General features: G+C 39.2%; 1 protein-coding gene across 2 annotated transcripts in view; it reads left to right on the top strand.

Annotated features, from left to right (window-relative positions):
* The window catches only part of BTBD8 (BTB domain containing 8), a 77,871-nt gene extending 62,255 nt beyond the window's left edge, over positions 1 to 15,616 (top strand). For both annotated transcript variants that reach the window (XM_077825286.1, XM_077825285.1), the window contains exons 14-18: positions 895 to 1,528; positions 1,876 to 1,963; positions 2,508 to 2,647; positions 4,778 to 7,222; positions 8,628 to 15,616. In XM_077825286.1, coding sequence (XP_077681412.1) covers positions 895 to 1,528; positions 1,876 to 1,963; positions 2,508 to 2,647; positions 4,778 to 7,222; positions 8,628 to 9,097 — 3,777 coding nt within the window. In that variant the 3' untranslated portion in view covers positions 9,098 to 15,616. The remainder of the gene's footprint in view (positions 1 to 894; positions 1,529 to 1,875; positions 1,964 to 2,507; positions 2,648 to 4,777; positions 7,223 to 8,627) is intronic.
* Positions 15,617 to 24,013: the final 8,397 nt, after the last annotated feature.

The following is a 24,013-nucleotide window of genomic DNA, read 5'->3' as shown; positions in this document are numbered from 1 at the left end:
GAGCTGTTCCACTAGCTCAAGCCACCAACAAACTCAGTCTGTTACACTCCCCATTAATCTGCTTGCTGTGAAAGAGCTTTTCAAAGTCATCAACAATCCGTGTATTTGAGAATGCCCAAAGTAACATTGCTGTTTGACAGAAAAGGTACTGTTATAGGGGTTAATGTCCAAGGATATACATTACTATTCACTTTGTTACTAGTTAGATTACATTTTTATAGGCTTAAATCTTAACACTAAAAAAATACCTTTACCTGGGAATTCTGAACCCTTATTTGGAAGATGTACTGTTTTAGAATGGTTGAAAAAATACCTTTACCTGGGAATTCTGAACCCTTATTTGGAAGATGTACTGTTTTAGAATGGTTGAAAGCTTCCCATGTCATATGTATTTAAAAATAATGGCAGTAAAATACCTTTACCTGGGAATTCTGAACCCTTATTTGGAAGATGTACTGTTTTAGAATGGTTGAAAGCTTCCCATGTCATATGTATTTAAAAATAATGGCAGTGTTTATGTTCATAGGGAATCATATACTGAATTCCCACTTTGAAAATCTAAATACAACCTATAAAATAAATGAATCTTTCCAACAGGAACTATTGTATAAAGATTATGCAGTATTGTGTCCAAAGCAAAGGACAAGGTTTTGCATAGGCATTTCTTGTACCCTCTGATTCAATAGGGGACGTAAAGGGAACTGGAGTTAGTACTTAAGAGTGCCTGAAAGGCAGCAATCTGAGCTCCATGACTTGAAAAATGATTTTTATTTCTTCCTCCTAAACTCTACTTTTAGTGCTAGATTCATGCTAAACTTCAGGAGTACCTACGTTTCAAGAGCTAAAGATTATGCATGGTTTATTGTGTTGCTAAGTATCTTCTGTTCTTTCCAGCTAAACAGACGCATTACTGACTCTGTTGATATAAGGCACACTTCCTGGAAAGTAAACAGCAAGAGAGATTATTGGGGCAATTCCTTCACTAATCAGGATAAAATGAAATCTGATGGATTAGGAGCATCTGGACATACATCAAGTACTAACAGAAACACTGCTAATAAGACTTCAAAACATGATGACTTGAAGGGAAAAGATAGTAAGAAAACAGTTTCCAAGATTACAAAGGATTCAAAAACTGGGGAAAAAGTTGCTTCACCAAAGGCTAGAGCTGTCATAAAGCCAAAAACAGAAATCAGTGGAAATGCTAAGGCTGAAAGCTTGATTACCAAACAAGATTCAGAGAGGTCATCTTCAAGTGGGCAAAAAAATTCAGGAAGTGGAAAAGGAGTAAAAAATCAGGAAGGAAAAAGTTCAGGTGCCAGACCTAAAGTACTTACTGGAAGCCCAAGTGTGCAAATCAAAACAAAGCCATTGAAGAAAACCACAGGGAAAGAATCACCCTCTCTGGTAACAGAGACAGGAACTTTCAGCAAGTCAACAAACTCAAGTACAGATTTACAGATTTCCAATGAACAACTAGATGAACCCAAAGAGGATAAACCAGTAGATGAAGGAAAAAAACATACTGGTAATAAGAGATCCCTTCTGACTTGCCACAGGCAGGTCATATGCTAGAAAACAGCCTGAAGAGTTCTATTCTATATGGTTATGACCCTGCACAAGCATATTTTTAAAATAAATATTAATTACAAAAAGTAATGCTAAAATGCCCCATATTAATGGCTCTAACTCAAATTGTATGTGCTTTGAAAAAATATGTGCGTATACAAGACAGCACTATAAAAATCTCAATTCTTCCAGTTTTGGCATCTATGCTGTTTTCAGTATCTGACCATTTATACGTTAGTATTTCTTTTTAGGTATTTGTATATCATACATTTTATCCTATAACTAAATCTTTAATTTTGCTTATAGCAGTGAAAACAAAGTCTGCTTTGAAGATGACTAATGGAGCCACCAACAAAAAAGCTAATGAACTTGAGACTAACATTACAACAAATAGGTTTGTGGGAAATCAAAATATTACTTATAATTATATACTGGGTTTTTAATTGCTTGATTAAATGTAATTGTCATTTAATCAACATGTTTTTAAACCTAAGAATTTTTCAGAATAGTTGTCTATTTCTCATTGTTAGTAAGAAAGTAGAAATAACTATGGACAATATTCTTGTGATGATAGAATTCTTGTGATGATAGAATTCTTTTGCCTCTGGGTTTGGGCTGCTTTGTGTATTTGTTATTTAGCATTGTTACAGTAAGCCTACAGATCTGAACAATTATATGACTGAATCCTGGGAAGTGCTGAACCTCTGAAATAGCTTTAGATGGAGCTACAAAATCAGTGGAAGATGAGAGGAGTTAGTACCTTGGAGACAGGGGTCCCTAAATATATTGTTTATTTTCGGAAAGAGGAAAGTCATTTCACATGGCATATATTGTGCTTTCGATGTTAAAATATATAGAGTACTACTGATTATTTAAACAAATTCATTTTTAGATCTTAAACTTGCAAGTAATGCAAGCAGTATCTTTTTCTCCCACAGTGTGACAAAGAAATCCACTGGAAAAGGATACAGTGAACAAAATCAACAAACTGTTTTGAAGAAAAAGGGAAATGTGAGTGGCAATTCTACATCTCAGAAGAAGACAAGGAATGCACCAGCTAATGTTGCTAAAAACCAAGGTAGAATTAAATGATAAGGAATTTGTTATCAGACAACAGACAAGTTCTGATGATCTTGGTGTATTTCCCATATTTCATTTTTGCTGACAGACCTTAGATATATTTTTCTGCTTGTTTAATTCTCATGAGGCTGATGTGTGTGTGTCTATATCTATATCTATCTATCTATATAATATGGCCAGCTATCGGGGAGAACCCTCTTCCCTAATATGCTTTGTGGATCTTTTGTCCTCTGATGGTATCTTAAGTATTCTGCACCTAGAACTTCCATTAAGTTCAGTAGAAATTCTGTATCTGAAACAAGTTCACATACACATTAGAGATCCATGCTGAGGATTGGATGGAAGATATTTCTCCTTTTGTCTACATAATATGTTTTTTATATTTAAAACTGGTTGATTCCAATGTTCATCATTTATGAATATAGTTTTTCATGCATTCTGTACAATATGTAGTAAAAATATTTCAAAATGATCTTTTCTTTTGTAATAATCTTTTAATTTAAGTGTGTAAATAAGAATTAAACTTTTATAGAGTGCAAAATATAATCACTTCAGTTTGTTTGTATTATAACACCAGAGAGAGTTACAGTGATTGTGGAAAAAACCTAAGTAGGAGGTAGAAAATCAGAACTGCTGATGAATGAGTTTGCAAGTCACAGTAATGTGCAGGGAACAACTGTTAGAGGTGAACAAAATTCCACTACTATAAAGACTGTAATGCTCAAATTAACATAATTAGCCTAACCATAACAAAATTACAAACATAACAAAACATAACAAAATTAACCTAACCGACATTATTTTTCATATTTAGTTGGTCTCATAGTTACAGCCCCAAAGTTATTGACTTGTCACACAAGCCAAGGTATTCCAGCATGTACTGAACTCTAAATGTCAGTAGCACTGATCATCAGTTCTGGAGCACACGATTGCCTATGGGTAAAAGATAAGTAGTGTTTTACTCATTACTCTTAAGGATTTTGAAATAAAATAAGAGTATATTATGGGATATAAAATATATTAAGTGAAAGTCCAAAGTCCTCAGAGTATTAAGTAAAACCTGACTTCTCTTTTCTTAAAAATTCACTGTCTGCTCCATTAATAAGCATCAGTATAGAAATACTGTGCATTCACAGACATGGAAAAAGTATCGTAAGGCAAGGAGAAATCAGTTTAAGGTGCAAGGACAATATACCTTGAGAATTACCTTTTTTAAATCTGCATTTTAACACCTTGGCAACCTATTTTATAACTAGCAAAAAGTGTAGTCCATTGTAGCTGTTTTTATAGCAAGTATGGTATGGTATGTAATAACCTTCACTGTGTAGAGACCTGGCTGTGCCAAGGCACAAGAAGGAAAGTAAAGGGTGGAGTATTTTCAGCTTGAACACTGCATTTCCTTATTGATTAAATTAGAACCAGAATGCTACTTTAATTCACATTCAGCTAGTAAAGGGGTTCTCAGACTTTTCTACTGGTGACCCGTTTCACACAGCAAGCCTCTGAGTACGAGTTTTATACATTAAAAACACTTTTTTGTATATTTAACACCATTATAAATGCTGGAGGCAAAGCGGAGTTTGGGGTGGAGTCTGACAGCTCACGACCCCCTATGTAATAACCTCGTGACCCCCTAAAGGGTCCCGACCCCCAGTTTGAGAACCCTTGAGCGAGTACATGAAACATAGGTCCTGTCCATTTATGGTCATTAAAGATCTCACAACACTTTCTGAAAGAGCAGGAGTGTTAACACTGGTGTTTTGGCCATATTACAACTAGAATAAGTACATTCTGCTTACTTAAATTTCCTCTGTAATTTCAATTGAATAGAGTACTCATCACTTCCTAGGTTAAACAGCTGAGCAGTGATTTTTGTGTACCATTAGATAGCTGCTGCTTTCCACTCTAGTAATAGTTGCACTTCAGTAGTGGATGATTCCTACATTTACAGTTTGTAAAGTGCTTTGCATTCAAAGGTCCTATATTAGTGCAAGATATTTTTATTAAATGTTTGTGTTTAAGATCATTTAATTGTGTAACAAATATTAAATTGAATTACATGCATCCAACTTATCAATAATATAGTTCTCTGACTAGAATGTGTTTTGTTTACTTTTTTATTTGTTAGGACCACAAGGAGATTCACAAAATTCATTAAAATCTGGAATGTTTCCGAAACAAAATGAAGAAAAAAACATGATGCAAAATTTGTCTCAGACAAGACTTTCAGAAAAACAACCTTCATCTAAGAAGAAGAGTATTAAACAATCACAAACATCTGCAGTTAAAGCCACTGCAAAAATAATAGGAACACCCAAAAATCAGACCCATTCGAAGAAAGGTGAGACTATAAACAGTAAAGACCCAAAACAGAAAATAGTTACTGGGCAGCCTATATCAAAAGCTCAATCTTCAACACAAAGACATTCAAGAAGTGAATCTCCTGTTGTCCAGAAAAACATGCATAGTCCTGAACAGAAAAGTTCAGAAAGGAAACTTGAACAACACACTGCTGCTGCTTTTGCAATTCAGCCACACGACAATAACAAATGCAGCCCTGCAAAACAAAGTAAGTGTGAAAAATCTATGATAGAGTGTAGCAGAGGAGACCTGCTCATGGCATCATGGCAACCTGATCCAAGAAAATTATTGGATCCTCCTGAAAATGGGGAATACAAAGTAGAAACCAAACCTTTTTGTATTCAAGTTAGAGGACAAAATGTTCCTAAGCTGAATATTTCAATGCAAAATGAAATGGAATCAAAACAGGTTTGTGAAGATGAAATTGAATATCTGGTAGATAAAAACAAAGATGATGATAGTACAACTGAATTTAATTGTTATACAGAGCCTAGTAGAAATGCATACTCAGTCATTTGCAAGAATACTGACCAAAAACTCCCTAGTTCCGTTTCAGAAGAAAGATTGAAAAAGTGCAAAACTGTTTGTGATTCAGCTCAGAAATACTTGGGATATTCAGGAAACAGCAAAGTACATTTAACACAAGCAATAGAAGACTGTGCGGAACAAAATGAAACCTTAAACACTGAAATGGGCATTAATTATGGAGAAGATCACTTTCCCAGCTTTTCTAAGGTAACAAATGCCTCTAATTCAGAACAAGATGCAAGAAAATCCTCTAAGACTCATGTAAAGGGATTTGCAAAGGCTGGTCAATTGTCTGATAAATCAGCCTTGACCGAATACAGGTCTGCTACAGTAGACTCAGATGCTGCTTCAAAATGTTTCACAGGACAGGTTACAGAAAAATGTTCACCTAAAGATATGGATACTACAGAAACACCAGAAAGCCATGAAAATTCAGAAATTCCTTTTGTGGATCGTTGGAATTTGAGTTCAGGTGTGTTGGATACAAAAGAGAGTCCTGAATCTGATACCGGCAGTGCAACAACATCTTCTGATGATATCAAACCAAGATCAGAAGACTATGATGCTGGAGGCTCTCAGGATGATGAAGGATCAAATGAGAGAGGGATTTCTAAATGTAGCACTATGTTGTGCCATGATTTTCTTGGAAGAAGCAGCAGTGATACAAGTACACCTGAAGAACTAAAGATCTATGACAGTAGTCTAAGAATAGAAGTGAAAATGAAAAAAGAGGGTTCAGATCTTTTCCGTGTTAATTCAACAAGTGATGATGAGATACCAAGAAAAAGATCTGAAATGTGGTCACATCAAGGTGTATTAAGGTTCAATACTAGGGAAGATGAAAACACTACTTTTGGCAGTGCACAGTTTACTCAGGAAGCGGACCAAGTTTCCTCTTCTGCAGATGAAACGGAAGATGAAAGATCTGAAGCAGAAAATGTAACAGAAACCTTTCCTCCATCTGACCCTCCTACTCAGCCATTCCAAGGAATTGTTAATTTAGCTTTTGAAGATGCAACAGAGAATGATATTGAAAGTCAAGAGTTTTCTACAACTAAAAATTTTAAGCGATCTGTTTTACTTTCAGTAGACGAATGTGAAGAGTTGGGATCTGATGACGGAGACGCTCACGGTCCCCTTCAGCATTCCATAGATTCCCCTACTCCTTCTGATGTTTTTGATAGTGTATCTCAGGAGCATGATGGAAAGACTTATTATTCAAGGTATTCATTGGAAACTGAAGATGGATTCCTGGAATGCAAACAGCGAGAAAAGGATAGACGTGAGAGATTAGATAAAAGTGAGCACTTTTTTGTAGATCCTCATAACACAGAAATCAAAGGAAAAGATAATCAGGGTGCTTCGGTGACAGAACAAAATTGCCCAGAGAAAGTACTTTCAGTAGCAGATAGTCAGTGTTCAATACAAGAGCAAAAAGTAAATAGTAAGAATGAAGAGATTAACGAAATTCAGCAGTGCAATAAACTTTCAGACAATGACACAAAGTCTCAAGAAAGGCCATGTCATCTGGACCTTCATCAAAGAGATACTAATTGTGACATGCAAAAGAACAGCTCTGCAAAACCTGTAAAACCCTGTAAGAGTCAGTTACTGACTCAGGAAGGTCAAGTGAGAGAATGTCAACGAGCACCTACTGAATACACTAATACTGATTTACCTGCAGGTAATGTACAGAAATAGAAATGTTAAGTCCCTCAAAAAATTAAATTAGGCAGAATATTGGAAATGTGATGTCTGGGGTCAAATCGTGAACTCTAATTAATAATTGGCTCAAATTTTTTAACAAAACATAAATGCTTTTAATTATTTACTTGTTTACTGAATGCTCGTCCGTTTTGGATACACATTAAATAACTTAATGTTTCAGTGGAAAACTTGAATATTTATACTAGGCAAATCTATTCAGATAGATTTTATGCAGTACTAAAAAGAAAGATTGGGAACAATTCCTTGCATGCTAATTATTTTTGGTCCAATTTAACATTGGCAGCATCAGCTTTTGGTGGGAACTTTTGTATACGTTTTGTCTGCTTTACAACTTATATCATATATTTAAGTGGGATGTGCAATAACTACAGTAATAACCTTACTAAAGTGCACTGAACTGTTTACCTTAACAGCTATATTCATTACTTTTGCAATTTGTTGATATATTGTATTTTACACAGAGATATGGATGCTGATCCTTCTCCCACTGAATTCAGCGGGATGTTTCCCATAGACTTCAGTGGGAGCAGGTTTGGACCTAAGACTTGCAGTTTACAGGATTATTAAAATTGTTTTAAATTTTACCAGTGAAAACGGATTTCCTAAAAGAGAGATAATATTTGAACCAGAAAAAAAAGCTCTAGCTTGATTCACCGAGTTTGATTATTGTCTAGATGTTTTATCTGTTTTGTCTTTTTAAACCAGTAATTCAAAGTATCCCATCATAAAATACACAATAGTGTCTGAATATATTAAGTATTGTGTATTCAAAAGTAATGAAATGCTGATGATCTATGTTCAGCAGAACCACAGAAGACCTTTAAAAGTTGTACTATTTTTTTTAAGTTTGCTTGTCCTTGCCTGCAGCTACCCTTATAATGTGTAGTATAAAATAAGCCTGTGAATAAGCTATTTTGTTTTTCCTTCTCTTTGGAGCTGATATAGCTTACATCACCATTCAGTGATCATATGTTCTTTTTTTTTTTTTCCCCTTCCTTCCCACCCACCTCCTGTTCCAACTTTAAGTTATTGTAGTGAATTAGAAATTCCATGTGCATTGTTTGTTTACATAACTTGTCTTTTCTGTATCAGAAATTTTCTAATTATGAAAGTTTATTGTTAATTACCAGTGGTGATTGCTGCTCTAACTTAATCTGTAAACCAGAATTCGTTTGTTTGTTTGGTTGGTTGGTTTTTTACACAGAAAATAAATGCCTACATTTTGTCAATTTTGTATAAATTTACATTTTTTCTTACTTGTTGGATTGTTTCTGGTGCAATGAGTTAAATTTTGCTCTACAAAGCCCTGAAGGGGGAACATGTGCAATTTTTACATTGTGTAGTATTATGAATTATTGCAGGAGACATAGATGATTATGACGTATTGGCACAAACCTGCATGTATGAGCATCGACCTTCAAAAACCCTTTCTCCAATATATGAGATGGATGTTGGAGAAGCTACTGAGCAGAGGATGGAGTCAGAAAGGGACATTCTAGATGTGGATTTTGAAGATCAGCAATTTGCAGAACGGGACTGGACTCTTCTCAGGCAATTGTTATCTGAGCAGGACTCAAACATTGATTTCAAAAACTCTGTTCCCGAAGACCTTAACTTAGCACAATATCTTATCAATCAGACACTACTTCTGGCACGAGATGGTTCAAAGCCTCAGGGTAAATCACACGTTGATACTTTCAGTAGATGGACTGAATTAATGTCACCACTGGATGATTCTTCAGCAAGCATAACAGTGGCAAGCTTTTCCTCTGAAGATTGTTCTTCTCCTCAAGGGGAGTGGACAATTCTTGAACTGGAAACCCATCATTAAAGTGATCAAGTGTTTGAAAATGGACTCCATCCCCTGCCCCAAATCTATTTTTTTGATGCATTGTTTCCATACAATAATGAAATACTGCATCAGTTAAGAACAGCCAATTCTTGATACGGAGGCAATCTTTCCAATATATTGAGGTAAATACTGGTAATTTATAACCTAGCTTTAGTCACAAATAGAATAATTTTTCAAAGCTGAAATAGACGTTTTTCTAAAATCAACTTTGAGCATGTATTTTCTGGAATTGTTAGAAAAATTAGATGACTTGCAAGAAAAATCTGGGTTTAAACTCCATCTTCTATCCTCTTCCTGTTATTTGTTAATATATTCTTTATTGAGCATGGATTTTAACATCTGACTACATAAGTAGCGCCATTCTTTTCCTTTTTGCTCTTCATACAGTGACTTGGTGATTTTTCAACAATAAAAGATTGAGCAGTTGTGTTGAAAGGTGTTGTGTTCCAACAGTACTTTAAATATTAGAAATGTATACTTGCATTTACAGAATGTAAAAAGTTTTGGACTTTATTTACATAAGCCGCTTGTTCAGTTTGTTTCCACCAGATTGATTTTGTATATTTTTTGTTTGTTTTGAACATTTTCAATAACTGTGTTTAAATTGTCATTTATTTAAATACAAGACTACAGAGGTACTGTAAGAATGGTACAGTTCCTCTCTTGGGAACACAAATACATCCCCTTCAGTAAATAATGGTATGGTGTATGAATCAGAATGCTAAGCCTGTTCTAAAATACTGTGTCTAACAGCTCAAAAAGTAGATTGAGTCTGAAGCTTTAGCAGTGGCTCTCTTGCCTTTTTCATTTTAAAAGTCTATGTTTGAAGTGGAATTTTGGTTGTGCTACTACTGAAGACACTTTTGTGCCCCTCCCCTACTGTTTAAGTCATAACTAGTTTATTGGGGTTTTCAAAATCTTTGTATCTTTGTGAGAGTATTAGGGGTTTTGCTGTCTCTTTTTAATCTCATAATTTCTATAAAAATTTCCTTCTGGAGGCCCAGTGTCTCATCCTCTTGATTAAGGAGAACCGAGAAGGAAATGCTTCTCACCATGTCTGCTCTGCTCATTCTGCTGCTAAAGAAGATGGCAGTTAAATGACATGAGCAGGGGTTTTTTTAGTGTTGTTTTTGAGAATTGGGGTCAATAAGGGGGATACTTTCCAGGTGAGGGGTACTGGACCATATTCTTCATGCCATACTGAGGCAAAACGCAGCAATAAGGATGTTCTTATGTAAACTATACAATATTGCTTCTGCAGATCCCCTCCTGTTGGTCATTAACAGGAGATGTGCCTTCAAATGGGAGTGCTACACTGCAGTAACAAATTACTAAAATGGTGATTTTAAAAAAAAGGCTTTTTTACCAAAAGTCTAACTTGCACTGGTTATAGCCAAGGATAATACAGGCGGGTGTTTTGCAAACTTTTGCACAATTCGGCCAATTCACCTTAATCCTGGTCTGCAGGTATTCCTGTTATCTTAATCCTAGGCTGTTTATAAGAAGAGACTGACAGTAGCCTTGAATTGTGAAGTCGCTTTGAGATGTGGCTAAGCAGTGACTGCTGAACAAACTTTCACTTTTGACCTAATCAGCATTTGATCTCAGATCTCCTGACTTGGAAAGGCTGCTATACACTGACTTTAACTGTCTGTCAATACAATCAACATTTTCCTGAAGCAGAATTATAAATCGATAGAGCAAGGATTTTACCTTTTTTTTTTTAATAGAGAGAGAGGTTAAAGAAAAGACATTAATTTCCCCTTCATGTCTGTGCCCATGATACTTAGAAGGGAGTTCAGTCTTGGCTGCATGCCCATCCCCAGCTTTCTTATAGAGGGTCCTTCCTAAGGGTTCCTGTGAGGAGGCTAGGAGCATCAGTTGGACTCCTGGATATCCTGTCCTAAACCCACAAAGGAAGCTGCATAAATTAATACAGCCTGAGTTTGTGCAAGCTCAGCATCTTAGGCATTGTAGGCTGTATTTGCTCCATTATCCACATTTGGTGGACAGAGGAGGGGAGGTTACTGCAGCTAGGGGAACTCCCAAAAGCAAATCTCCTCCAAGATCAGGAGAGAGACCTCATTTACCTCCTCCAGTTCTGAGAGGAGCACAGATATTGGAGAATCTTTGGGATAAGGAAAAACCACCATTGTCGTCTATAGAGGGGTAAACCACATAAGCTTAAGAGGGTTCAAAGAACTCAAAATAGAGACGAAACTTGGGTCTCTCCCCCCAGCATGGTTATTCCTGTGTAGGAGACAATAAGGACCATGAAAGGTATAAAATAAAAACATTTAATGAACTCTAAATTGATGAAGGCACAAGAGAGTATTAATTTTTACACAAAATAATATGGGAGAAGAAAAGGTAAAAGATCAGGAGAGTAGACAGTGGATGAAAGAGAAGGATCCTTGTGCGCTCTGTCCCCTTTCGTTTATATTTTCCTGTATTTTTTCAAGTGCAGCTCATATCTGAAAAGTAACTGTGAAAAATGACGTTTCCCTGTTTGTGTGTCTGACTCCCAGATCAAATATGATTAAGTTACAGTTAAAATAATGTGGGTTTTTGTTTTGTTTTTTTTTCTGAATACCAGCTCTCATTTTTTCAGGCTAGAATTTGAAAGTCAACTTGTATTATTTTCTCAGGTCCTCAGTGATATAGGTACAACTTCTTCAGTGGATTGGAACGGGTGTAACTAAGTGGAATTTAGTAAAAAGTTTGTCAACGCACAAGAAATAATAGAATCCAGCTCTCTCTCTCTCAGCCATGTTGGCTCTGCAAAACCAACAGGAGTAAAAAGTAGCAGTAGTATTCATTATCTGTATTGCCAAAGTGCCTAGGAGCCCTAGTCAAGGACCAGGACCCCATTGTGCTAGGTGCTATACAAACACAAAACTAAAAGATAGTCTGTACCCCAAAGAACCTAAAATCTCAGTAAGACAAAAGACAACAGATTGATATAGACAGGGGAGTACAAGAAAATGATGAGAACAGATAAGAAACATCTGTCTGAGTGACAGGAGAATGAGGAGAATTGGAGGAGGAGGAAAAGAAAGGGAAAGTAAACCATGGGGATGGAGAAGGCCACGTATGTCAACTTTTTCTTGGAAGAACTTAACTGTAGCATCTAACATAATTACAATAAAGTCAGCAGATATGGCTGTGATGCTCACAGGGAATAGATCAGTTGAGTAAGAAGGTCCTCCTTTTAAGTGCTTTGGAGGCAATTGGTAAAGAAAAGCAATACTGATGCTGTCCAAGAAATATGTCCAGTTTGCAAGATGGCAGTTCTGGCCAGCATGAAGCCTCTCTGTACATCTTGAATAAGTGTGGGCTATATTTTTATTTTTGAACTCTACTTCAAAGTTGCATTGAATTTTTGAAATGCCATAATTCTGTTTTCCACTGCCCTCTACCTGAAGATTGAGTCCAGGATCTGGCCCCCTTAACCTTTTTGTGTGTTAACGTCTTCCTGGAAATACAACCTGTAAATTAAAAACCTGTTCTAGCTATATATTGCTAGCGGCGTAGACTATTTTAAACCTTTGATACCATGTTATTGCCATCTGGAAATTCATTATCAACACGCTTACTGCATTTGTTCCAAAAAATCTAATCCCTCTGTTTGAAGGTGTTAAGACTTATTACTATGTCTTTCAGCATTGCCTGCCATGGAACATAAACAATTAAGAAGGCACAATCTTGCTCCCATTAAAGTCAAAGGTAAAACTCCCATTGATCTCAGCTGGAGTAGGTTCAGGGCCTATGTGACTAAAGTGCATGTAGTATAAAAGCAGGGTTTTTTGTACATGTACTGAATAGTTCTCGATCTCTAGTCTGCTAAGTTCTAATATTTTAGATGTAGGGATGATTTATGGCAAAGAAAATTTAACCAAGCATAATTGTGTGTATTATGCTGATATTCATGATTGGATTATTAACTGTTCTACCTTGGTATATCATGCTCTTTCCAGCACTAAGCAGAACTGAAGACAAAAAAAATACAGGAATTCAGGGCAAGTGGCTGTGTAACAAAACTAGTGATGACTACACAGGACTAGAGGTGGGAAATGGGCTTTTAAAATGACATCCATTATGACTACAAGCTTTTATCTCTTGCAGAAATTTTGTAACTGTTTTCATGAATCTATTGTTGATGACAAGCTGTGGCGGAGGATTCTACAGCACAATTAGAAATACTGCTGTTTCACTGCAAAAAATTCTATACCTACTTAATGACAGGTTTCAGAATAGCAGCCGTGTTAGTCTGTATTCGCAAAAAGAAAAGGAGTACTTGTGGCACCTTAGAGACTAACATTTATTTGAGCATAAGCTTTCATGAACTACAGCTCACTTCATCGGATGCATTCACGAAAGCTTATGCTCAAATAAATTTGTTAGTCTCTAAGGTGCCACAAGTACTCCTTTTCTTTATACCTACGTAAGTTAGTATCCAGACTCTGGCCAGGGGGTATATTTCAGGGAGCTGAACCTGGTGCACTGGAAAATGAACTTCTTTAGAGGAATAATCAACTTAAACTAAAAACAAACAAACAAACAAAAAACCCACTTCCATCTGAATTTTTTTTTCCTACAGTTATTACCAATAATTGAAAGAGCCTGGAGCAGAAAGTACAACTCTTCTGATCTTTCATTTGACAGCCTTCTGTCTACATTCAGTTTCACAGTTTCCTCTGTGTAGTCAGGCCACAATCTTGCAAACATTTAAGCATGTACCTGCCTTTGAACTACTTGTATGAGTGAATGGTTTCAGATTAACAGCCGTGTTAGTCTGTATTCGCAAAACGAAAAGGAGTACTTGTGGCACCTTAGAGACTAACCAATTTATTTGAGCATAAGCTTTCGTGAGCTACAGCTCACTTCATCGGAGTATTTGCGTGATTGGGCCCTTAGTCATTTCTCCATGTTTTTCTTTCATCCGTTGTGTACAAGAATTGCACAAACATGTTTTAAACTTCATGAAGTGTTTGTAAAATCACAAAAATTGGCAGGGGAACTAAAAAGTAGGTGTAATACCTGAAACTATTTTTAATTCCCAATGGGATCCTGATTGGACTCTCTGGGTGCCACAATAGTATAAATACTTAGTTCCATTATTATTAATATTATTATATGCTGTTTTCCTGCTCTCCCTGGTTACTGCACAGACATTCCCAGGTAAGAAATCTGCCTCAATATGTGATCCTATTGGTACTTCAGTTGTGATTTCAAAGCTGTAAGAAATGTAACTTCAAGGCAGGTGGGAAGCTTGAATTACAGCAAGGCTAGAAATGTTTTCAGATTCTATTTCCATTCCTATTGAAAAAAATACTCAATTATTCAAGGGTTTTGTACCGTGCCTAGTAAGATTCTTACTTAGATATAAGTGGTCAAAATAGTTTGTGTTAAAAAAGAAAAAGTCTGAAAGGGAAGGAAATATGTGCACAGTTTATTCAGTAAGTTTGAGATAATGCGTCACATGTACCTCTTGGTGCCTATAGTTAGGCACCATCTCCATGTTTAGCCACCTGAGTGGCCTTATTTTTTTCAGAAATGTTGAGCCTTTGCTGCTTCCATTAAAAATCTGGCCATTGTTATGTACGTGCCTACATATGGAGATGGATGTCTAACTTCAGGCACACAAAATGAAACTTTTAGCCAGTATTGCTTCAAATTTTTGTTTCATTTTCACGATGTGATTCATTCCGTAATGCTGAGTTTGGCAAAGCTTTGCCTGAGCACTGTTTAATATATTATATCACAAGACTCCAGCCCTCTAGTGCCCTTTGAGTGTTTTATACTGGTAAGGCAAATATATGATTGTCAGACTTGTGCTAGAGTATTGAATTTGTTTGTTTATAAATCTGAGAGTAGTATTGTATTCAGTACAATATCATCAGTGTACATAACACTGATATGTCAGGGACAGGCCAATGTGTACATCAGATCCAATGTAGCAGTGTAAAATCTCTATATAGTTTTATTTTCATACAATCTTAAAATAACTATCAACCAGCAGTCATATCATGCTCAGACCCCATAAATTACTTATGTGGCAGACAGACTCATCTGAGTGTCAGACCTTTCTACCTTCCACTAATTGATCTACTTTTTTTTTTTTTTTTAAACTGTAGAATAGAAAACATTTTCTGGACTGTTATGCTCCAGTTCTCGATAGATCTCCTACATATAAACTAGGATACATTATGAGAGAAGGTACAGTTTCACTTCCAGCAAACCATGGCTTTAGGGTCCTAAAATATCTGATCACCCAGTGGTTTAGAGTTGTTTGATAGCTTAAAAAACAAACTGAAAACGTGCATGTTTTCTACCTGTTTGCCTTTTAAACATTTAGCCCACATTGTGATCCTAGGGATAAGTAACTATCTGCATCTCCAAATGATGAATAGTGAACATGCACTTCTGTTTCTAAAATTGCTGTATAGTTGCTTAGTCCTACAAGCCTTCTCCATTTATGTATAAAATGGAAAATAAACCCTGTATGTAACTGAAATGCTGAGTCTTTGTACTTCATTGCACGTGGGGTGTGGCAGAGCTCCTTCTCCGCCTTGGTGGGTTCCACACTTCCTCTTAGCAATGGGCTGGGGGATTCCTCACACCCTTGGGTTTACTGTCCCCCTCCTTGTCTGAGCAGGGGTTCCTCCCGGCCTTCCTGACAGGGGAGGGGGAGGAGAGCCTCTTAGTCTCTGGTAGCTCCTCCGGGTGTTGTGGCGGCAGGCCAGGCATCCAGTTCAGTCTCTCCCATCTGGCAGGGTCTCTTCTCCCCAAACCTTTGGGTCCCAGAAGGGATATACACCCTGTTGGGCAGGGTTTCCCCTGCTCTTCACCTCTGTACCGTGAGGTCTGTCTGCTGGCATTTCTCAGTGTCTGCACCATCCGGCTCTCCAGTAGCACACCTGCTCCCCACAGATCTTATTGCATGCCCCTATCTGACTTGAGGGGAGGCTTTTACCAGGTTCTGGCAGGCCCTTGATTGGCCCCAGGTGTCCTAAATTAAGCTGGAGTAACCCCTGTTCAATTACCATGGGAACATGGACCTGCTTATCTTGGGGCTAATATACCCGTCTTCTATGGAAGCTCCTTTATTTCCATCCGAGAGGTCTTCGGCGAGACCTCTCCGAGCTGCCGGTCTTCTACCAGGACCTCCTCCGGACCTGGAAGCTGGTCTCGGTGACCAGGTCCATGGCAGCCACGAGGGGGCAGATCTCCTCATGGAGCCCCTGATACACAATCTTCATCTTTGTGTGCAGGTGGCAGAGCCACCCTCCGTGTGCCAGAGTTTGGTCCTGGCAGAAGTTACCAGGATCGGAGACCTCCTGGACTACGACTGGAGGGAGTAGGTGGATCCCTATGTGCTCGTCTGGCACATGCGGCTCCTTCATGTAGCCATGAGCACAGGCATGTACCTGGTGCGGGTCACCCCTCTTCCTGACGCTTGCGGTGTGCGAGAGACCCTAGCACATGTCTATCTGCAGTGTGCCAGGTTGCAGCCGCTCTTCCGGCTCCTCCAGAACCTCTTGTGGAGGTTCTGGCTGCGCTTTTCCCTGCACCTTTTTACATATGCATACCCCATCCGTGGCCCCACAAAGCCTGGAGATTGAGGAAGCACTGCTATTGGGAGTATCTTGACTAATTAGTGCAAAGCCATTTAATTTATCTAATCATTTATATCATGATCATCACCGTCATAGCTGAGAGTAGGAGCCCCAAGTGCCATTTGACAGATGTAGGAAGGGATTCTCAGCTCTGTACCTAGAGGTGATTTGATCAGTAGCCAGACATGAACCTGCCCTCTCCTCCACTACAGTCTTCCCTAAATGGGGGAATCCAACCCAGTGGGTGAGAGGCTGGAACTGGTGAGAGATACAAAGGTAGGCCTGGCAAAATGTCAAAAAACCTCCCTGAGCAGAGCCAAGTGTTGCCAATAAAATGACTGTATCTGCACTTCAGGGTTTGTGTCCAATAATTCTCTGTAAAGGGAAGCTTAAAATAATTTTTCCAAAATCAGTTTTCTTTTCACTTGTCTAATCGACAGTGTGAGTCTGTTCAGAGGAATCAGTCAGTGTATGCCTCTGTTAAATCGACACATTTCAAAGAGTCCACAACCTTAGTTGAACTGCAGCTCCTCAAATGACTTCAGATGCACATCTTGAAATCTCTTCTTAATCTGCTTGTACATTCCACTCAGAACATGGTGCATTTTCCACCCTCGTAAAACTCCCAAATCGGTCTACAAAGTTCAGTGAGAGTTGAATGTTTGTTCTCTACACATTCACATTTGTGCTTTTTCCTGTGTTCTAAGGAGTAGGCCCCACATGCAATGCAGTTCTGATGGGCAAGTGGGGAAGGCAAGATTTGGGAAGTATATGCAGTGAGTGCCTTGCATGTTCCTGAAGGCTTGGGGTTCAAGGAAAGAGCTGGATTAAGAGCAGTGAAGCCACTAGTGCCTGGATCAAACAGCAATTTCCCTTTCTTCTCTTCTGCATAGTAAGGCCCAGGAGTAGCAGGGGCTACAGTAGTCTCAGGACTACAACAGTCAAGAAGTGGCTCTGCAAACTGGAGGGGATGAAGAAGAACTGCTCCTCTCTTTACCCTTTGCATTGCTCCCATCCTCTCACATCAAGCCTGTCTACTCAGGCTTGGCATAGGTATGGTGTGGGCAAGTATTTAGCCCCAAAGTACTAATTATCACTTGATTCCTCAAAACCAAAACTTTTGGCATGTGGGCTGTAATACTTTGCTCTCATTTCAGTTGTTGGGTTTAGTTTTAGTGTGTGGGTGTTGGGTGGTGTTGGTTGCCTGTGATATACGGAAGGCCCGAATAGATATTCTAGTGGTTCCTTCAGGCCTAAAACTCTGACTCTAGGGCAATGTATAGAAGCATGTGAGGCTACCAGGGCAGGTAACAGTCTTCTTGAGGCCTTCACTGTCCAGGATAGTCCCATTTCCTGTGTCTGAGTCTCTGTTTGTTTAAACAACCCTGTACCATTTACATGGAGGTATCCTACTTCAAATCACTAAATTAGTGCAAACATGTCCTCCTTCCAATACTCAAACCCAGTTGCAAGTCAATGTTTAAATGTGCCATTTGTATTTCTCACGTCTGCATGGGTTTAATATATGTTGCATGGGAGGGGTTAATTTAATAGTTACATCCAGGGAAGTGCAGTGTTATACTTTTTTGGTAGGTCAACAAATACTGATCCTTTCATCATACTGAGTTTACGTATTTTTCTAAACTGACTGGCCCGCTCATTTTTAGATTGATAATGCAAACAATACCCTTGGTTACTTTGTAGTTTGTGCTGCCATGGTTTACATATATAATACAGTACAGCTGCTGAGAACTATCATATTTTGACAATTTTGAGCAATCTTCTGTCCCTCTGAAGACTTCCTAGAGGTTTACCTGAGATGAGTTGCAATCTACGACCCCAATCAATAAAATCTCAATTTGCCCTGACTCAGTTGGACTCTTAAATCCTAAACGGTATCTTTAATAATCCAGTGTAGGCATTTTAGCAATGTTCTCTCTCAGGAATACTGATACTGCTGAAGTCAGGTCACAATGTAAATAATGAGGGCAAGAGACTGAGTTTCTCTTCTGTCTGCTAAAAGTGCTGCCTGTGTAAACCTAGATCAATCCTAGTCTCTTTTCTGAGAGAGGGAGAGGATTTTTTGCAACACATTAGACTGTGAAGACCAGAGCTGTCTAGAATGCAGAAGAGCTGGGGGAAAATACTAGATAGAAAAACCTACCTAAGTTCTCTTCTCTGTCCCCTTCCCTTTTAAATTTTAGCAAACACAACGCTTTATTGGGGGGGAGGGATAGCTCAGTGGTTTGAGCATTGGCCTGCTAAACCCAGGGTTGTGAGTTCAATCCTTGAGGGGGCCATTTAGGGATCTGGGGCAAAAATTGGGGATTGGTCCTGCTTTGAGCAGGGGGTTGGACTAGATGACCTCCTGAGGTCCCTTCCAACCCTGATATTCTATTCTATGATTAAAAAGATTTTAAATTACAGCCATTACAGAGCTTCGAACCTGAAAACAAAATCATAGATGTTTGTTTTTTCTAATGAAACAGCCTGGCCCCACTTCTCCCAAGAGATTTCAATCTACTCTTGCACAGCCTTCCATTCTTCATTGAACATAGAAGTGTGATACTGTGTATTTACTAATGTATTTTTCATTGATTTTTATGCTTCAGCTTTGAAGTCCAGCAACATAGCACGCAGTAGTATGGGCAATTAATTTTTCATTGTAACATTCTGGCACTTGAAGTTGAGAGATTCTGATACACAGCAGCAATGCAAGATGAAATAAAATTATTACTGTAAAGTTAGTGAGGAAAACCAGCCAGAGTTGAGCTGGTGCAATAACTCTGAGCTCTTAAGTGCTTTTCAGCCGGAGATCTCAAAGCACTCAACAAAAAAGAAGGTAAGTATTACTATCCTCTTCTTCCAGATGGGGAAACTGAGCATAAAGGGTGGGATTCACAAAGGTACTTAGGCACGTAAGTCCCAGTTTTAGGCTCCACTGCAATCCACAAAACTCCTGCCAAACGCTATAGGTGTCTAAGCTTACTCAGCTCCTAAATGTTAAGGATAAAAGTTCCCTAGCTGATTATGTTTCTGCTTCTGGGTTTGCTTTCTACTCTCTCACTCCAGGTGTTCAGACACGCTCCTTTTCCCACCTGAGCCCCAGAGCAGTCCACAAACAGGGGAAATAGGCATTCACTTTCCTATCTCATGTGTAGGACCTCTTCTGGTAGGTGGGCTCTGAGCACACCTACTACACTGGCTCCCATTCAAAATCTGGGGAGAGGAAGAAAAGGTGTCCACCATACAAATTTTAGCTCAGTGGTTAGAGCATTCACCTGTGTGAGAGACCCAGGTTCAATTTTCCCCTCTTCCCGAGCAAGGAAAAGAGAATCTGAGTGCTCTAACCACGGGGATAGTCTGACATAGGCTTCCCACAATTTCTCCTGCTGAAGTTATTCTACTGTGGATAAACAAGGAAAGAATGCTTGGAGCAGGGGCACTGGACCCTGGGTCTTCCACCTCCCATGTGGATGTCCTAACCACCAACATACAGAGTCATTCTCAGTTTCTCTCTTTCTGACCCAATTACTCTCTAAGTATTTGTCCATAGTGGAACAACTTCAACAGGAGCGATTGAAGAAGTCATACATAAGAATATCACGTAGCTCAGTGGTTAGAGCACCTGCTTAAGGGGGTGGGGAATGGCCCTGTTCAATCACTTTCTTCCCCTCAAGCAGAAGGGGGAATTGACTGTGGGTTTACCACACCCTAGGTGAGTGTTCCAACCACTGGGCTAAAAGCTCCTTTTCCACCACTATCACAGTTTTAGGTGGACTGAGGGAGGCATCCATCTCATTCCTGTAAGAAGCTGTTTAGATGTCTAAGCCTCCTGACTTTGAGGGGTGTCCATTCATGGATTGCTAAGTAGAGATAGGTGCTTCCCTGCAGCCTGGACTTTGGTGCTAATCTGTGAAAGGAGAGGGGCTTAGCCCACACCCCTGCTGTCAACATCTTCTAGTTTAGGCAGCTCCCCACCTAGCTTGTTGGCTGTTGTGGATTGCATCCTAAGGCTCCTATCTCACCCCAAAAAGAAAAGGAGTACTTGTGGCACCTTAGAGACTAACCAATTTATTTGAGCATGAGCTTTCGTGAGCTACAGCTCACTTCATCGGATGCATACCATGGAAACTGCAGAAGACATCATATACACACAGAGACCATGAAACAATACCTCCTCCCGCCCCACTGTCCTGCTGGTAATAGCTTATCTAAAGTGATCATCAAGTTGGGCCATTTCCAGCACAAATCCAGGTTTTCTCACCCTCCGCCCCCGCCCCCACACAAACCCACTCTCCTGCTGGTAATAGCCCATCCAAAGTGACCACTCTCTTCACAATGTGTATGATAATCAAGGTGGGCCATTTCCTGCACAAATCCAGGTTCGCTCACCCCCTCACCCCCCTCCAAAAACCACACACACAAACTCACTCTCCTGCTGGTAATAGCTCATCCAAAGAGACCACTCTCCCTACAATGTGCATGGTAATCAAGGTGGGCCATTTCCAGCACAAATCCAGGCTTTCTCACCCCCCCCCCCCAAGAACACACACACACACACACACACACAAACTCACTCTCCTGCTGGCAATAGCTCATCCAAACTGACCACTCTCCAAGTTTAAATCTAAGTTTAACCAGAACGTCTGGGCGGGGGGGGGGGGGGAGGATAGGAAAAAACAAGGGGAAATAGGCTACCTTGCATAATGACTTAGCCACTCCCAGTCTCTATTTAAGCCTATGCATCCAATGAAGTGAGCTGTAGCTCACGAAAGCTCATGCTCAAATAAATTGGTTAGTCTCTAAGGTGCCACAAGTACTCCTTTTCTTTTTGCGAATACAGACTAACACGGCTGTTACTCTGAAACCTATCTCACCCCATTCATTGTAGAACCTAATTCAGGCTTTGTGGATTGCAGTGCTGTTCCTATGATTTTTCTAGTTGCCACAATACTCAGCATTGCAATGCCTAACCTCATGTGTGGATCTAGGTTTAAGAAGTTAAGTGATGTGCCTAAGCTCACAAAGCAAACCACTGGTAGAACTGGGAATAGAATACAGATCTACTGATTTCCAAACTAGTGTCCTATCTGCAGCACCTTGCTCTCTCTCATAGGGCATTGTGATCGTACTGTGTATTGCAGCTTCGGTATACTTTAGATATAATTTTAGTACAGCCAGACCCTCTACCATAGTAATAAAATGTTAGGATTTCAGGGAAAAACACTTCGTTGTTGTGTACAAAGCCAGACCCTGGCACCTGCTGGCTTCAAGAGAGCCTAAAACTACCCAGAACAAAACTTATAATTTTCAACATTCAAAGAGAAATAAATAACATACCAAACATTCCCAGCAATATTCCACAAACAAAGGAAGATACAAGTAAGCAGCTAATCTTTATTCCTCTACTTACCTGCTAACATTTGTACCTTGTGATCTTTTGGGATTCCCCATCCTCAAAAGGTGATAACTTATAATGTACATCTGTGTTTAGACAAGTTCCAAAATCTCTGAGTTCAGGGGTAGCTCTTGTTACAAATTTGGCAGATTCACTTCAACAAAAAAAATCACTGCTATGCACCCTAAATATAGCACCAGTACTTGAATTAAATGGTGCCTTTTATTCAGATTTATACTAACTTCAGAACAAGTGCACACACACATGAAGTCTAAACCAGCACTATGTCAATGTATAAACAACCAGCTAGATTCTCAATCCGTGTCAAAGTTCCATTATTCCATAAAACAACTTAAGATATATATTTAGATGGGAAAAGACATGCAGGCTCTGTGTAAAATTTCCATGCGTGTGTCACAAGAAATTGCCCAGCATTCTATTAGTACCATCACACCCAGCCAAAAGAGCACTGAAGCCTACCTACATACACAGAGGTAGGAAGTCCAATGTTTTTCTCCCTTATTTTACTCCCTGTAGCATATAAAGTATTTAAAATATTTTAAAAAAATCTTCAGTATTAAAAAATATGGACTTGACTTACTCCCTAAGGCAGACTGCAGGCTCCCGCCCCCCTTCAACATTAGCTTGTACATCTGACTGAACAGAAAGAAGCAGGCACTCGAAGATGACTGCTTATTTGCCAGGAATAGAAGGGGAGAAATGGCTAAGGTGTTGAATGCCTCTCTTTGCTAGGTTAACTCATCCGGCCTATTCAGCGCAGAGCTATAAACGTTATTTAATTTTTTTTTTAATGTGCACTTCACCTTTCATTAATTTGAAATTACTCCGCACAGAATCTGAGCAGTCCATGTTGCAGTAAAAATGTACTGGTGTCTTTACACAAATGAGTGTACACATTCATTTATTATCCAAATGCAGGGGCTGGGCCCAACAATACTTGTTTGTAGTACCTACTTTTATTGGCCTCCGGCTCCTCCCTCTGCAAAGTGCTGATAGGCATCCTATAGTCAGAAAAAAGAATGTACCAGCATTCTCAGGCTGCTTCTCTCTCTCTCCAGACAAGATGCTGCCTCATGCTTTAACATTAAAGGCCCATAGAGAGAGAAAATATTTGGAACATTCCATCACCGCAGTAACAGCACGGGTTGGTTGTTATTCTTTTCTTTGTTTTCCCTGATCTGGAGAAAATTTAAATTATTTGTGAATTTCATCATTTTGTCATTTTACTGCTTTGTATTTTTGAGGGTTCCCCTATATCTCTGCCTGCAATCAGCAATTCTTTGTATCTCTCAAGCAGCTCATGTATTCACACCTGTATGGCCACAGGCTTTCAGACTGAAACTTGGGTTTATAGAGAAATTATTAGGGTGGCTTCCAAAGTCTCAGGATTTCCAGTGGTGACTCGCCCAGGGACACAGGCCCCTCAATCAGAAAACCATGTTGAACAGAAGAGAGAGGAGTGGAGTCCAGACAGAGTGTAGAGAAACAGTTGTGTTCTTGAGCTCCACCATTTTCCCGTTTCACATAGAGGCAGAGATTATCTTCCTGGTGATAAGATAATTGCAGTTTCTTTGCTTTTTCTTTTGAACTTCCTGAATCACAGAGAGACGTTGGGTTTGAATTGGGGCACATCACCCTAGAGGAAAGTCTCAAGTTACTCCAGGACTTGGTCCAGGTGCCAGTGGCTGTGGTACCAAAAGGAGGGAGGAGCCCTCAAACACAGGCCCAAATTCTGCCTGCTACATTTCCACTTGCTTCAGTAGTGGCCATGAAGCCGGGCCTTTCAAAAGGGCAGAATTAGTTAGGTCGTAATCTGAAGAGCTAGAAGGCTCAAAATTCCAGTTAATCCCTTTC

This window comes from Eretmochelys imbricata, chromosome 8 (assembly GCF_965152235.1).
Source record: "Eretmochelys imbricata isolate rEreImb1 chromosome 8, rEreImb1.hap1, whole genome shotgun sequence".
NCBI lineage: Eukaryota > Metazoa > Chordata > Testudines > Cheloniidae > Eretmochelys > Eretmochelys imbricata.
This window is presented reverse-complemented; position numbering and strand designations above follow the sequence as displayed.